Source organism: Pleurodeles waltl, chromosome 9, assembly GCF_031143425.1.
Source record: "Pleurodeles waltl isolate 20211129_DDA chromosome 9, aPleWal1.hap1.20221129, whole genome shotgun sequence".
NCBI lineage: Eukaryota > Metazoa > Chordata > Amphibia > Caudata > Salamandridae > Pleurodeles > Pleurodeles waltl.
The window spans coordinates 16,762,468-16,778,345 of record NC_090448.1 but is presented as its reverse complement, the minus strand read 5'-3'; the positions used below and the strand labels follow the sequence as shown (position 1 = coordinate 16,778,345).

General features: G+C 43.8%; 1 protein-coding gene across 9 annotated transcripts in view; it reads right to left on the bottom strand.

Annotated features, from left to right (window-relative positions):
- The window catches only part of SETD5 (SET domain containing 5), a 313,379-nt gene that overhangs the window by 114,514 nt on the left and 182,987 nt on the right, over nt 1–15,878 (bottom strand). For all 9 annotated transcript variants that reach the window (XM_069206129.1, XM_069206133.1, XM_069206132.1 and 6 more), the window contains 4 exons: nt 13,236–13,345; nt 12,216–12,468; nt 9,630–9,713; nt 2,806–3,063 (listed from right to left, as the gene is read on the bottom strand). In XM_069206129.1, coding sequence (XP_069062230.1) covers nt 2,806–3,063; nt 9,630–9,713; nt 12,216–12,468; nt 13,236–13,345 — 705 coding nt within the window. The remainder of the gene's footprint in view (nt 1–2,805; nt 3,064–9,629; nt 9,714–12,215; nt 12,469–13,235; nt 13,346–15,878) is intronic.

Below are 15,878 nucleotides of genomic sequence, written 5' to 3'. Positions count from 1 at the left end.
GTGTCGGAGTCTGCCTTGCGAAGGTACAGAGAGAGACAGAGGTGGCACACAAAGTGTTGGCCGGTGTGCAGGAATATTGTGTAACATCAATTATAGAATCGGAATGGAGTCCCGTCCATGAGGGGATCATTCCTGTCGGTGCCAGAGACACGTGGAAGGTAGGGCTGAAGCAGGCGCTAGCACCACAAAGAATGCTCGGTCTGTGCCCAAACCAACGGAATGGCAAGAGCGCTAAGACTGAAGTAGTGCAGATGATAATACCCTCAGAATTAAAGAGAAAAAGTTGGAAATCAACTGAGCCGAAGGATCGAAAGACGAACCTGAGGCACACGAGTCCAACCTGACGGCAGCAAGAAAATAATCTAACTAAGGAGTAGATGTCCATGCACAATATCACAGGGAGGAGGAGTCAGTCGAAGAAAAACAACTTGCACCACTCCGGACCAACACTAGATGGCAGAAGTATGCAGAGCATGTGTATCTACAGGGCACACATACTATTGAACATACAAGTTTACGCTGAACCATGATTTGAATCCAATGGCCAGGGTAAAATGACAAAACAATTAGTGTTGCACTCCGTTATGACTGCCATGAGCTTCGTTTAGAAACAAGTAATATTCTCTAAGCATGTGCCCACCCCCAGCAGCGAGCAACTGAACTAAAACTGAGGCTTGACCTCACATGTTGTGTTCTAGTTAATGCTGATGGCTAGTTATGATCAAACCATAAAACGCAGATATGAAGGACAAATCTTGCAGTCCACACATCTTAAGAGTAGTGTTTTTGCCAGGCAGCATGATTTGCACCTGCATTTAATAGCGCACACACATAAGCAATACCATTGGTAGAACTGAAGCTGGGTGTTCACCTTGAAAAATGAGAATAATGGGTAATAAGCAACACCATCTGAGAAAATAGAGCAGTGGAGTTGAAGCCTTTGAGAAAAGTCAATATTTACCTTCTTTAGCTTCTGTGCCCAAATGGCAAAGCAGTGCTTGGCAGAATAGACGATTGGTGGGCCTTGTTAACCGCTGTGTGCACCATATGGCACTGAGCACAGCTCTGCACACACTTTCTAGAGAGTAACATGTGAAGCTTAGTGTCACTGCGACCAATGCAACAGTCCCCCCCAAATGGCACTAAAGCTGGCAACTGAGAGTTTACGACCAACTCGGAAACTAGACATTCTTGCATGCTTAATCACATCTGTCAAATGAACACACTTTTCACAGGCCTCATGTTCAGCAGTGAGGCAAGCAAGGTCTTAAAACATTACTGAGAAGCATTTCCTTCAATTATTACAGCTGTTTACAAATCTGCTGTTCTAAAAGTAATATATTAAGGACTTTGTGAATTTGGTTTAACAAAAGGGAAATAAATGACTGCATAAAACAAATAGCCACAAAAGCAATCTTCAGTGCCGAAGAGCTGGACTGGGTGTTTGAGGAGCCCTCCTGTTCCACATGAAGACACTTCTCAGCTTTTTATGGGCAGCAGCTAAAATGACACAGATCTGATCACAAATGACCAAATTCTCTTTCTGCCCAAATTACATCACACTCCTAACAAAGTCCATCACTTTGCTATCACATACATTGGGAATTTATATAGCACACAATGTCCACCACCCACCCTAAAGCAACCTCCACCAGCCAAACGCTCTAATAGGCTAATGCAATGGTGTAATATTCAAAGAGCCATTCTCATGTCTTCGCTTGCTCTCATTCCGAAAAGGCCACTATTGGATGTGTAGAATGAATACAACACAGCTTAAACATGACAAACTGTCTGCTTCCTCCCACTGGGGCACAAAAAAACCAAATCAGTCGCAAAATTAGATTTAAGGTAAGTGACAAATTTTACATTTCCAATCCTTTAACGCACCTACAGAGGCCAAGACTAGTTTTTTTTATTTGTTATTATTTAGAACATGGCCAGATTTTTTAAAGCATCAGGATTCCTGGCTTTATTTTCATTTATCCAGGTTTGCAACAAGGACATCCTACATTGTTTCACCAAAAGAGTTGGCACCTAGTTAGTGAAAGATGAAAAACATTTTTTTAGCGCATTCTATCCACAGATGCGACTGATATTGTTATCACTGTAGACTTGACCCGGAAGTTTGTCAGGCTGGCCCTTGTCTCATCAGTGTTTTCTGCCAGACTTCAGTAGGGTAGAGCAGCCCTTTGGATGAACCATGATGACACCAAAGCAGGATTTAGCAACACAAAAGGATCATGGACGGAGAGCTGAAACTTTTCAAACACTCACCCCCAGTCACAGATCTGGGTTTAATCCATTGTTCTTTTGCTCACTATGCCACCCCAGTTTGGGACCCAGCCATGACCCTGTTCCCCATGGGAATAGTTTGGCCCGCACTGCCAGGACAGGCCCTCCCTGGACCGCAAACAAGCGTCCTGGGACCAGTTTCAGGGTTTCACCCTTCATCAGCCAGGCCAGGTCCTCCCTGGACCGCAAACAAGCGTCCTGGGACCGGTTTCAGGGTATCACCCTTCATCGGCCAGGCCAGCTTGAACCCAGTGGCATAGTGACACCAAAGCAGGCACCATGAAAGGAGATATTAAAGAACTGGGCACAGAAACACAAGGCAAACAGTTTAGAAGGCACAACTGGTGTCACAGGCAAGGGTCAGCCATGGAATTACTAGACCTTTCTGCTGCTGCACGAAATAGTTTGCTTAATGCAACACTCAGATGAGACAGTAGACTTATGCTGTAATTAACATCTGTAACAACAAAAAACTTTCTGTACAAGAACACACTCAGAAGCAGAATGACTTACGGCTGTCTGTGATGAGCGCCTTGTGTTCACCCCAACGCTGTTCGATGGTGTGGAAGCGGCAGGTGCTGCTGCAGAGGAGTTGTCCTCGGCTTCCGGGCTCTCCGATTTCACCTCATCTTCCAGTCCAGCAGCTTCTGGGCCGGACGCACACTCCACATCTGTAGTAGCAGCTTCTGCGGACTGGTCTTTCCTCTTCTTTCTTTTTTCCAGGTTCTCAAATATGTTCATGATGGCTTCCACCTTTCTCTCTTCCCGCGACTAGGTGAAGAAGGTGAGAAATTGCAAACACACGAGCCTTAGCATGAGACCGCACTGGAGAACACTACTGACTGAACACCACATCTAAAGGAAAACTCTAGACTGAACAAAAAAAAATTAAAAAAAATAGGTGGGCTGTAGAATGTTATCAAAATCCCAATCCTTTAACAAAAAACTGAATTTATTAATATCATAGAAAGAGAACGAAACCCGAATGGAAAGAGGACTTGGAGGAGAGGAACATACTAGCTTTCAATGGATTGCGCTGGTCTAGAGGCAGGTCTTTTCCATCGGGCAGAAAGTCAAGCAGGCAATTCTCGCCCCAACCCCGCCTCCTCTTCCAGCCTCAAAGAAACATGCAACCTTGTCTAATCACCTCGCTCCCCTCAGACCGGTACTGGTCGTTTCACTGCTTTCAACTTCTGAAAGGCCTGCATTTATTTTTTATTATTCAGGACTTGGCGAGTCTACAGTATGCAAAAACTGCCCAGGCATGAAAAAAATTGAAAATGTCACTTACCCAGTGTACATCTGTTCGTGGCATTAGTCGCTGCAGATTCACATGTTTGGCACAGTCCGCTGCCTGGTGTTGGGCTCGGAGTATTACAAGTTGTTTTTCTTCGAAGAAGTCTTTTTGGTCACGGGACCGAAGGACTCCTCCCTCCTCGGCTCCATTGCGCATGGGCGTCGACTCCATCTTAGATTGTTTTCCCCGCAGAGGGTGAGGATGGAGTTGTTTGGTATAAATAGTGCCCATGCAATGGAGTGAATATGTATGTACGATAAGAGTTTCTAATAATTATTTACAAATGTTCAGATGTTTAAGATTTATGATCTACTTCTAAACGGCTACAGGCTTCCCGGGGAGGTGGGAGGGTACATGTGAATCTGCAGCGATTAATGCCACGAACAGATGTACACTGGGTAAGTGACATTTTCAGTTCGATGGCATATGTTGCTGCAGATACACGTTTGGCATAGACTAGAAAGCAGTTACCTCCCCTAAAAGCGGTGGTTTAGCCTGTAGGAGTTGAAGTAGTTTGGAATAATGTTCTTAGTACAGCTTGGCCCACTGTAGCTTGTTGTGCATTTAGTACGTCTACACAGTAGTGTTTAGTAAACGTATGAGGCGTAGACCAGGTTGCAGCCTTACATATTTCGCTCATAGGAATGTTTCCTAGAAAGGCCATTGTAGCACCTTTCTTTCTGGTTGAGTGTGCCTTTGGTGTAATAGGCAATTCTCTTTTGGCTTTAAGATAGCATGTTTGAATGCATCTGACTATCCATCTAGCAATGCCTTGTTTAGAGATTGGATTTCCTATGTGTGGTTTTTGAAAAGCTATGAACAGTTGTTTTATTTTCCTGATTAGCTTTGTTCTGTCAATGTAATACATTAGTGCTCTTTTGATGTCTAATGTATGTAGTGCCCTTTCAGCCACAGAATTTGGTTGTGGGAAGAACACTGGCAATTCTACTGTTTGATTTAAATGGAATGGTGAGATTACTTTTGGCAGAAATTTTGGATTTGTTCTTAGAACTATTTTATTGTTGTGTATTTGAATAAATGGTTCTTGTATGGTAAATGCCTGTATTTCACTTACTCTTCTGAGGGATGTGATTGCAATGAGAAATGCGACCTTCCAGGTTAGATATTGCATTTCACAGGAATGCATGGGTTCGAAAGGTGGACCCATGAGTCTTGTTAAGACGATGTTAAGATTCCATGAAGGAACTGGTGGTGTTCTTGGTGGTATAATTCTTTTTAGCCCTTCCATGAATGCTTTAATAACTGGTATTCTAAATAGAGACGATGAATGAGTAGTTTGTAGGTAAGCAGATATTGCTGCGAGGTGTATTTTTATAGATGAAAAAGCGAGATTTGCTTTTTGCAAATGTAGTAAGTATCCTACTATGTCTTTAGTAGAGGCATGTAATGGTTGTATTTGATTGGCATGGCAGTAGTAAACAAATCTTTTCCACTTAGATGCATAGCAGTGTCTAGTGGAAGGTTTTCTAGCTTGTTTTATGACCTCCATGCATTCTTGTGTGAGGTCTAAGTGTCCGAATTCTAGGATTTCAGGAGCCAAATTGCCAGATTCAATGATGCTGGGTTTGGATGCCTGATCTGTTGTTTGTGTTGTGTTAACAGATCTGGCCTGTTGGGTAGTTTGACATGCGGTACTAGTGAAAGGTCTAGTAGAGTTGTATACCAAGGTTGTCTTGCCCATGTGGGTGCTATCAGTATGAGTTTGAGTTGGTTTTGACTCAACTTGTTTACTAGATATGGAAGGAGAGGGAGAGGGGGAAAAGCGTACGCAAATATCCCTGACCAACTCATCCATAGAGCATTGCCTTGTGATTCGCGGTGTGGGTACCTGGATGCGAAGTTTTGGCATTTTGAGTTTTCTTTTGTTGCGAACAAATCTATCTGGGGTGTTCCCCAAATTTGAAAGTACTTGTTCAGAATTTGGGGGTGAATTTCCCATTCGTGGACTTGTTGGTGGTCTTGCGAAAGGTTGTCTGCTAGTTGGTTTTGTATTCCTGGAATAAATTGTGCTATTAGGCGAATGTTGTTGTGAATCGCCCACTGCCAAATTTTTTGTGTTAGGAGGCACAATTGTGTTGAGTGTGTTCCTCCTTGTTTGTTTAAATAATACATTGTTGTCATGTTGTCTGTTTTGACAAGAATGTATTTGTGTGTTATTATGGGTTGGAAGGCTTTTAACGCTAGAAATACTGCTAACAGTTCTAGGTAATTGATATGAAATTTTGTTTCGTGTATATCCCATTGTCCTTGAATGCTGTGGTGATTGAGGTGTGCTCCCCACCCTGTCATGAAAGCATCTGTTGTTATAACGTATTGAGGCACTGGGTCCTGAAATGTCCGCCCTTTGTTTAAATTTTTGCTGTTCCACCATAGAAGCGAGAGGTATGTTTGGCGGTCTACCAACACCAGATTTTGAAGTTGACCCTGTGCCTGTGACCATTGTGATGCTAGACACTGTTGTAAGGGTCGCATGTGTAGTCTTGCGTTTGGGACAATGGCTATGCATGATGACATCATGCCTAGAAGTTTTAGCACAAATTTTGCTTGTATCTTTTGGTTTGGAAACATAGCACTTATTACCTTGTGGAATGCCTGCACTCTTTGTGGACTTGAAGTGGCAATTCCTTTTGATGTGTTGATGGTTGCTCCTAGATATTGTTGTGTTTGACACAGTTCTAGGTGTGATTTTGTATAGTTGATGGAAAACCCCAGTTTGTGAAGGGTTTGTATGACAAATGTGGTGTCGTTTGCGCATTTTTTTACTGTGTTGGTCTTGATTAGCCAATCGTCTAGGTAAGGGAACACATGTATCTGTTGTCTCCTGATGTGTGCTGCTACTACTGCTAGACATTTTGTGAACACTCTTGGTGCAGTTGTTATTCCGAATGGCAACACCTTGAATTGGTAATGTATTCCTTTGAATACGAACCATAGGTACTTTCTGTGAGAAGGGTGTATTGGTATATGAAAGTACGCATCCTTTAGGTCTAATGTGGTCATGTAATCTTGCTGTTTGAGCAGTGGAATGATGTCTTGTAGTGTGACCATGTGAAAATGGTCCGATATGATGTAGGTATTTAGTGTCCTGAGATCTAATATTGGTCTTAATGTTTTGTCTTTTTTTGGAATTAGAAAGTACAGGGAGTAAACTCCTGTGTTTTTTTTGTTGTACTGGTACTAACTCTATTGCATCCTTTTGCAGTAGTGCTTGAACTTCTAGTCCTAAAAGTTCTAAATGTTGTGGTGACATTTTGCGTGTTTTGGGGGGGATGTTTGGTGGGAAGTTGTGGAATTCTATGCAATAGCCATGTTGGATTATTGCTAATACCCAATTGTCTGTTGTAATCTGTTGCCAAGATTGGTAGAATTGGCTTAGTCTTCCCCCCACTGGTGTTGAGTGAAGGGGTTGCGTGACTTGAAAGTCACTGTTTAGGTGGAGGTGTTTTTGGAGTCTGGAATCTTCCCCTACTCCTTGGGAATTGACCCCCCCGATATCCCCTGAAACCTCCCCTTTGGAAGGAACCCTGATATGGTGTGGTTCTTGTTTGTTGGCTGGTGGTGTCTGTGGGTTGGCCACGAAACCCCCCTCTAAATGGAGTTTTTCTGAAAGAGCCTCTGCTCTGCGGGGAGTAGAGTGCGCCCATGGCCTTGGCCGTGTCTGTGTCCTTTTTAAGTTTTTCAATGGCTGTATCCACTTCAGAGCCAAACAGTTGTTTCTCGTTGAAGGGCATATTAAGGACAGCCTGCTGGATTTCAGGTTTGAAGCCTGAAGTGCGTAGCCAAGCGTGTCTCCTTATGGTGACAGCAGTGTTGACTGTTCTTGCTGCAGTATCGGCTGCGTCTAGTGAAGAGCGGATTTGATTGTTTGAGATCGTTTGTCCCTCTTCCACGATTTGCTGCGCCCTTTTTTGGTATTCCTGGGGAAGATGGTCTACGAGAAGTTGCATCTCGTCCCAGTGTGCGCGGTCATATCTGGCCAGCAGCGCTTGTGAATTTGCGATGCGCCACTGGTTGGCTGCCTGTGATGCTACTCTTTTCCCTGCCGCATCAAATTTTCGGCTTTCTTTGTCCGGAGGTGGGGCGTCGCCAGATGTATGTGAATTTGCTCTCTTGCGAGCTGCCCCTACTACCACGGAGTCAGGTGGTAACTGCGAAGTAATAAACACTGGGTCTGTGGGTGGTGGTTTGTATTTCTTATCCACCCTTGGGGTGATGGCTCTTGATTTTACGGGCTCTTCAAAAATTTGTTTTGCGTGCCGTAACATCCCTGGTAGCATTGGGAGACATTGATATTGGCTGTGTGTAGCCGAGAGGGTGTTAAATAAAAAATCATCCTCTATAGGATCGGAATGCAGTTGGACATTGTGGAATTCTGCTGCCCTAGCCACCAGTTGCGAGTATGAGGTACTGTCCTCTGGCGGTGACGGCTTTGTGGGGTATGACTCGGGATCATTGTCCGGCACTGGGGTGTCATACAGGTCCCAAGCGTCTTGATCCTGATCGTCATGACTTATGGTAGTTTGCGCTGGTGAGTGCATTTGTGGCGGTGTTTGTGCCGGCGATGCCTGTGGTGGAGAGGGCGGAGGCGTGACTTTTTTAACCACTTTGGCTTGTGGTTGTGCGTCATCCTTTGGAAGTCCGATCCTTCTTTTCCTCATGATTGGGGGAAGGGTTGATATCTTCCCTGTGTCTTGCTGGATGTACAGTCTCTTTTGTGTGTAGTCCGATTCTACACTTGGGAGCTCTTGTCCAAATCTGTGCATTTGGCCACTTATTCCTTGTTCCTCTGAGTAGGATGAAGGTGTGGTATTTTTCGGCGCCGAGAGAGAATCTTTTTTCGGTTTCGGCACCGACAGAATTTTTGTTCCTTTCGGCATGGATTCTCGGTGCCGATGTTTTTCGGTGCCGGTATCTTGTTTTTGTCTCTCGGAGCCGCTTTCTCGGCTCCGAGGTTGCTCCATGGCGGTCCCTCGACCGGAGTCGGGTGTCTTCGCTATGGGCGTGCCCTTTTTCGGCGCCTTCGACGGGTCGCCTGCTTTATGGGTCGAGCCATGGCCTGTTGGCAGTGGCGTCCCCTGGGCTTTCGGTTTGTCGATGGATTTACTTTTCGACGTCTTACTCACAGTTTGTTGCTGTTGTTCGACGTCGGAGTCTCCGGATTCTGATTCCGGAACCGAGAATGTTTCCTCTTCCTCGTCGAAACGTTTTGTCGACGTGGACGCCATTTGTTGACGCCTGGCTCTTCGGTCCCGGAGTGTTTTTCTGGACCGGAAGGCTCGACAGGCTTCACAGGTATCCTCCTTGTGCTCGGGGGACAAGCACAAGTTACAGACCAAGTGCTGATCTGTATAAGGATACTTACTGTGACATTTTGGGCAGAAACGAAACGGGGTCCGTTCCATCGGCTTCGATGTCGCACGCGGTCGGGCCGACCAGGCCCCGATGGGGGATCGAAACTACCCCAAAGTCTTCCGATGATCGGTGTCGATGTACCTAACTATCCCGATACCGAACGGAACAATACCGACGCTTTCTTCCGAGATTCTGACTAACTTTCCGAACCGAAACACGGAGCGAAAAGGAATACGTCCGAACCCGACAGCGGAAAAAAACAATCTAAGATGGAGTCGACGCCCATGCGCAATGGAGCCGAGGAGGGAGGAGTCCTTCGGTCCCGTGACCAAAAAGACTTCTTCGAAGAAAAACAACTTGTAATACTCCGAGCCCAACACCAGGCAGCGGACTGTGCCAAACATGTGTATCTGCAGCAACATATGCCATCGAACATATATTTTTGGATGTTTTATCCGAACTATAGTACACAACTTCACTGCATTCCCTCTCCCAAACCACCAGCAAGCAAAAATAAGCAACTAGCTGGCTTATCAGCAGGACTCACAGGCACTGCCCTGGGATAAGTGCCAACAGAGATGGACAACCCAGCACTAGGATGTCAATGAAAAGGACTACATCAAGGATTAGCTATCTGGACAACGCATGCAAGGTAAAATTAGCTCACCCTTCGCCCGTGCAACTGCACACCCTGTTCATCCACCACATCATCTTTTTCTTCCTCCTGTTTTTCCACCTGCTTGTTAATCTCCTAAAAAACAAAGAATAAAATTAAAAATCAGTTGACTTGTGCATTATGCCTTTCTTCAATTAAATGTTTGGCAGTACTAAATGGACACTGTTAGCTTATTTCCACAATGTGGTGTTAATATAAGGTAGAGGAGGTCTAAATATAACATTTTTAAATGTGTGTATTGGTGTCCAAGCTGACTGGTTTCATATAGATTGTACTTACTATTAAGAATTCTCAAAGTCTACATTCAATTAACCTGCAATATTCATCAAAGCAGGTCTTTAGATTCAACAGAGTATCCTCCACTGCATGGTCTTTTTTTCCCATCAAAAGGTAATGTGATTTGGCACAAACATGGAACAATGTTCAACATTTCAGTAATAGCGTTGAATAGCTGTCGTTAGCATCCTCTTCGAAGCATCGATTCTAAAAGCAAGCTTTCAGTTCAATAAGCTTTACTCGGTTGAAGTATAAACCATAAAAGCACACAAATATAAAAATATATATTTTAAATTATTTAAAAGGGGATTTGACCAAGAAACAGGCTGTGAAAACAAGCAAGATACAGGTTTTTTTTATCAGTAAATAATAAAGTGAGTCTGGACTCTACTTACTCCCCCATTTTCATAAAAACCATAACCCCAAAATCAATTCTGTATCCCCAGTATCAATTCAACATTTGCATAACTAGCGTAAAAGGACTAAGCATAACTTTGCCATCTGCTTAGGTAGGAAAAACATCAAGACCCCTTCAAGCCAGCCTTCGATCAAACAGTACATATAACTAAAAATCCATGCTAACAAAAACAGTTTATATATTAGAAGAGTTCTGCTCAGATCCCCACTTTTTCCAAGCTTTCACAGCAGAATAAATAAATCGATACATTGCAACACATATTTCATCAGTTTGGAGCAGTTGCAAATACATTAAAGCTTCCTTACACTGCCTGATATTATTTAAAAGTGGAATTAAAATCCTGGTTCTCTGCTCACGGTACAAGCCACAGAAAAATACCATTTGTAACTGAGACTTAAGTGTAATGGAGTCACATGGGCATAGTGCCGGTTCTTTTGCAGTATCCACAGGAAGGACAGGCCACCAGAAAGTGGACCTGGCCAAGCCTTAACCTCCCCAGATAAAATCTATGCTGCAGAGGAACCTTTAAAAGGTACGGCTCAATGTTAAGGGATATGTGTAACGGAAATTATGCCACCACCATTCCCTTGCCTAGTTCAGCTTTCCAGTTCTCTTCAGGTATCTGGCTTAAAAGTTCTATTTTGACCAGTGATCTGACCTGGGTATTTATGCACACTAGGTTAATGAATAGTTTTGTTCTGTCCACTACACTTAAAGTTTCCTCGACATACATGGGCCACTTGCTCCTATGTATCCCATTAAGATGTAATCAACCAGAGATCAGTGACTGTGTAAATACCACTTTAGTCCTGGGCCAAACTGAGAGCCACAGAAATACTGGTGCCATCCTTACTATGTCTCCCAAGAACAATCCATCTTACAGAGTTGGACTACTTATGAAACATGGAATGTTAGTTAAATCGAAAACGCCTTTTGGCTCCCTTTGGCATTATAACAATTGTCTGTTAAGATGTACTTCTTCTGTATAATGTAGTAAGGACAATCGCTATTTTGATTAAGCGGCATGAGCAGAATGTTGACTCAAGATGGACCCTTGGACTTTCAAAGCAAGGTTCCCTTTTCTCAGGGCTTTAGTTTGTACACAACAATTAAGGATTCTTTTATACCCAGATTGAGGTTTCCACCCTGGAATCAACCAGGCAACAGTAGAGAAGCGTGCAGAGGCAAGGTACGCTTTACAACTACGCAGCCAACTACGCAGGCCCGTGGAGACCAGGCTGGTGGTAGGAGGGAGATAAGTGAGAGGGACCTGTGGCTTGTAAGTAGCGACTTGATCTGCTCTGTATTCATTACAGTGGAGTACAGAGGAAAGGGGGCTTGGGCTGCGCTTTGAGCACGAAAGTGCCTTAGGTTGCAACTTGAAATGGTGCAAAATAAAATGTGTTGTGGAGAGTGATGGCAGGGGGATTTTTCCAAATTGTTGATTTTGTAAAACGTTTTCTACATTGGGGTTTTGGAACGTTTGATAATAGAGTGATTTGGTTGGTCTGTGTGATATCCTGTCATTCTGTCTCTACCTCAAGAGGCCTAAAGCCAACATCAACCACTACTCAATGATTACAAGACATCTCTTGTCGCTAATTTAAACTGGAGATATCTAGAGTGCCAAAAGGCCAATCACATCTTACATGATTTTGGCTCAATCACAGAGGCCAACAGCCCCCAAACACAAACACAGCTGTTCCCAAATTTTCAGGTTAATGTTCTTACTGATGATTTGTAATCTGCAGACTTCTATAATGCAACTGAGTGCATCGAAGCAGCTAGTAGGGGTTGAGGGTGTAATGGAGGCCTGTCAAGGGCAAGTGGGAATAGGGTTTGAGCGGATCCAAGAGTGAGAGACAAACGCTACATGCAATTACCTCCTTGCTGTTGCTGGCAGGCAGCGAGGCTGGTTGTACAAGGGGCTCCTCCTGTGGCTGGTTGCTGTTCTCATCAAGCAGGATACCCTGGAGCTCAAGCTCTCTCCGCCGTGCTTTTCTTCGCCTTGTTTCTGCACCAACCGTAAGAATTATAGGAGGGGCTGGGGGCTGTGCAGTCACCGCATTTGCGATCCTCTTCTGCACAGGGCAGTTCCGGTTGCCTTTGTGGCATGCACAATCAACTTTATAATTACTGTAGAAGGCAAGAGTGTCAGGTCAAGCATGTAGAACACATCACTGAAAATAGTAATAAAAAGGATGAAAAAGTCTAAGCGTCTAACAAATGATAAACCAAAGCAAGGCGAAGCACCATGAAACGTGGGTACAACTTGGCTTTCAATAAAATTGTATTTTCACTGAAATACAGCGTGTTATCGTGCAAGGCATGGAGAGACTATCATGACAACATTTTTTGGAATGCACCACTATGCAAAGAGACATTTTTCTAGCTATAACATGTCCTTTAATATGTTCTATTATCCAGCTTCTCAATCCTGCTGACCTTTCACATGGACCAGTGGTGCAATTTTAACTACAAAAAGGTAGCTTCTCGGTTAAGCTGCAAGACTGAGCATACAAATTGTTATAGTGATCTGTTCAAAAAGTGGAATGTATTTCAAGTCAGTCACAAGGTCCATCTATATGGATATTTAACATCATGTTGAAGGAAATACAGAATGGTGTGAAAGGCTAAAGTGTGTACATAAACACAATCTGTTGCTGTTCTTTAGGTGATCGTGTGCATGAGAAAAAGGCTAGGTACTAAAAGAAGGCCACTTGCAACAAAAGGGTATGGCAAAGGCCTAGCAGGAAAAATACAAAGAGGAGTCTGCTCCAGTAGACCAGAACCTATGAGACCAGGAAAATTGATTCAAACAAAGAATGCCTACTGATTAGGAACATCTTGCCGGCACCAAGCACAAATCTAAGCCTATGGCACAGCCATAAACTGGAACTTACCAGTTAGTATAATCAAAGTCGAATGCAATGGTGACTTCTGTGTCTTTAGCGATAGCAGCAAGGGCGTAAATACAGAGGTGCATCATTCCATCTGCAATCAAGTGACGCACCTTTGGAATAAAAGAGACACTCATTCATCTTGAACAGTTCCATGTCATTTTAATCAACCATGCTTACCTCGAGCACCACAATGAACGGACAGAACAAGAAAGTATTCTTAAGGCTACAATCTATCAGCTTGCCAGCTACATCTATCCTATATGCTCTACTGATGCAGGTAAAGTACTAGGCAACTCTTGCAGACTTGCCCTACCCTAAATCACCAAAGCAGGTGCTTTCAGGTAAGTTCTTCAGTCAGACTAGAACCCACCCACAGCGGCATCTTTAACCTGAAGCAGGGTAGTGGTTGTGTCTTCACTTTAACAGGGCTTTCCATACACAATATCCTTCACTCAGACACAGATCACCAGGGACCGTTCATCGTTACAGAGTAGCACTCATTCTTTCAGTCTTTCCCAGAGCTGCATCCCTCCTTTTTAGGGCTAGGCCACTTGTGACAATATCTTCTTCAATCAGAGCTTGGATTACTAAGTTGTTACTCTTGTAGGTTTACTATGGTGTCACAATTCCACCCAGGTCATGGCCAACCTTTGATTAGTCTTCACCCACAGGAAAGACCTACAATATTATCAGTCTTTTCTCAGCCAGACACCCCTTAAGTGTTCGTCATGAGGTCACCTTTTCCTACAGGAAGTAATTTATTCAATGCTGGGCCAATCCTTAGTAGAACTTCTACGCTGTATTTCCCCAGAGCTGGGCCCACATGATGTTAGGACTTCACTAGAGTCACATCTGTGGCTGCCCCTCCTACACAGCTCAACAGATAACTAGTATAAAGGGAAGGACTTAGGGCAACTCAAACGCCTACTCTAAGTCTCAAACTGCAATCACTAAAGAAAGCTGGCAAGATGCACTTCTGCACACTCCAGTTCCCTACTGACATTTATTGACAGCCCTGTTAGCAGTGCTTTAAATGGGCCGGTACTCTCCGGTACTGAGTACCGGCACTTTTTTATTTTGAGAGGGAGAGTACCGGCTTATCTCAAGAAAAATGTAATACTTTTAATTGGAGAGTACCGGCACTTCTGAGAAACAAGCAGGTACTCTATTACAGAGTACCTGCACTTCTATTTTTCCATTTAAAGCACTGCCTGTTAGTAATCTTAGGAGATTACCAGCAGGATTTCTTTTTTAAATATCTGATATAATGTGACCCTAACTTCAATTAAGTAGCATCATGCATCAAAGAGAACATTTCAGGAGCATTTCAAATATTAGGTTCTGTATATACACTAAACAGTATGCATTTTTCAGTGCTCGGAGAGCGCATAAGTGTTAGCTCAAGTATGAATGTGAGAATGTGTATGTGTGAGACAGTGTTTGTTAGATGTGAGAAAGTACAATTTTGGTCTGAGATCAGAATATGGAAAAGCAGAACCAGGAAACAAGTGGCAGTTAAACATCCAGGTCACATACTGCCCCATTTATGTGACCTGCATAATTTAAGGCACAATTTAATTTGCAGGAAATCAAGATGTGACCAAGTGTCACAGCAACGATTAGGACCCAGATTCGCAATATAGGCTGCTGAACCACTAGATCGAAACCACCCCAAAATATTAAGTGTACACAAATTATAGATATTTCACGAGTTGAGAGCCCGAGGTCCCTTCATTACTTATACTAGCAGTTTTAACACAAATCAGCAGGAAGTAATCACACACTTGGTCACTTCTGGAGCTTTGGGGGTGCTGTGGGGAGAAATTTACACCTCAAAGCTTTGAGGACCCCTTTCACCAGCAGCAAATTCACAATGACAATGTCACTTACCCAGTGTACATCTGTTCGTGGCATCAGTCGCTGAAGATTCACATGTTTTGCATAGCTCGCCATCTGGTGTTGGGTCGGAGTGTTACAAGTTGTTTTTCTTCGAAGAAGTCTTTCGAGTCACGGGACCGAGTGACTCCTCCTTTTGTCTCCATTGCGCATGGGCGTCGACTCCATCTTCGATTGTTTTCCCCGCAGAGGGTGAGGTAGGAGTTGTGTTGTAGTAATAGTGCCCATGCAATGGAGTGACTAAGTATGTACCTATTTAAGGTTTAGATAATATATTTACAAATGTACAAAGCATAAGTTAACTTCCGGACTGCTACAGGCTCCCGGGGAGGCGGGTGGGCACATGTGAATCTTCAGCGACTGATGCCACGTACAGATGTACACTGGGTAAGTGACATTTTCAGTTCGATGGCATCTGTCGCTGGAGATACACATGTTTTGCATAGACTAGTAAGCAGTTAACTCCCCAAAATCGGTGGTTTTAGCCTGTAGGAGTGGAAGTGGTTTGAAATAAGGTTCTTAGCACGGCTTGACCTACTGTGGCTTGTTGTGCAGATAACACATCTACACAGTAGTGCTTGGTGAATGTGTGAGGCGTAGACCATGTGGCTGCCTTACATATTTCGTGCATTGGAATATTTCCTAGGAAGGCCATGGTGGCACCTTTCTTTCTGGTTGAGTGTGCCCTTGGTGTAATGGGCAGCTGTCGTTTTGCTTTAAGGTAGCAGATTTGGATGCACTTAACTA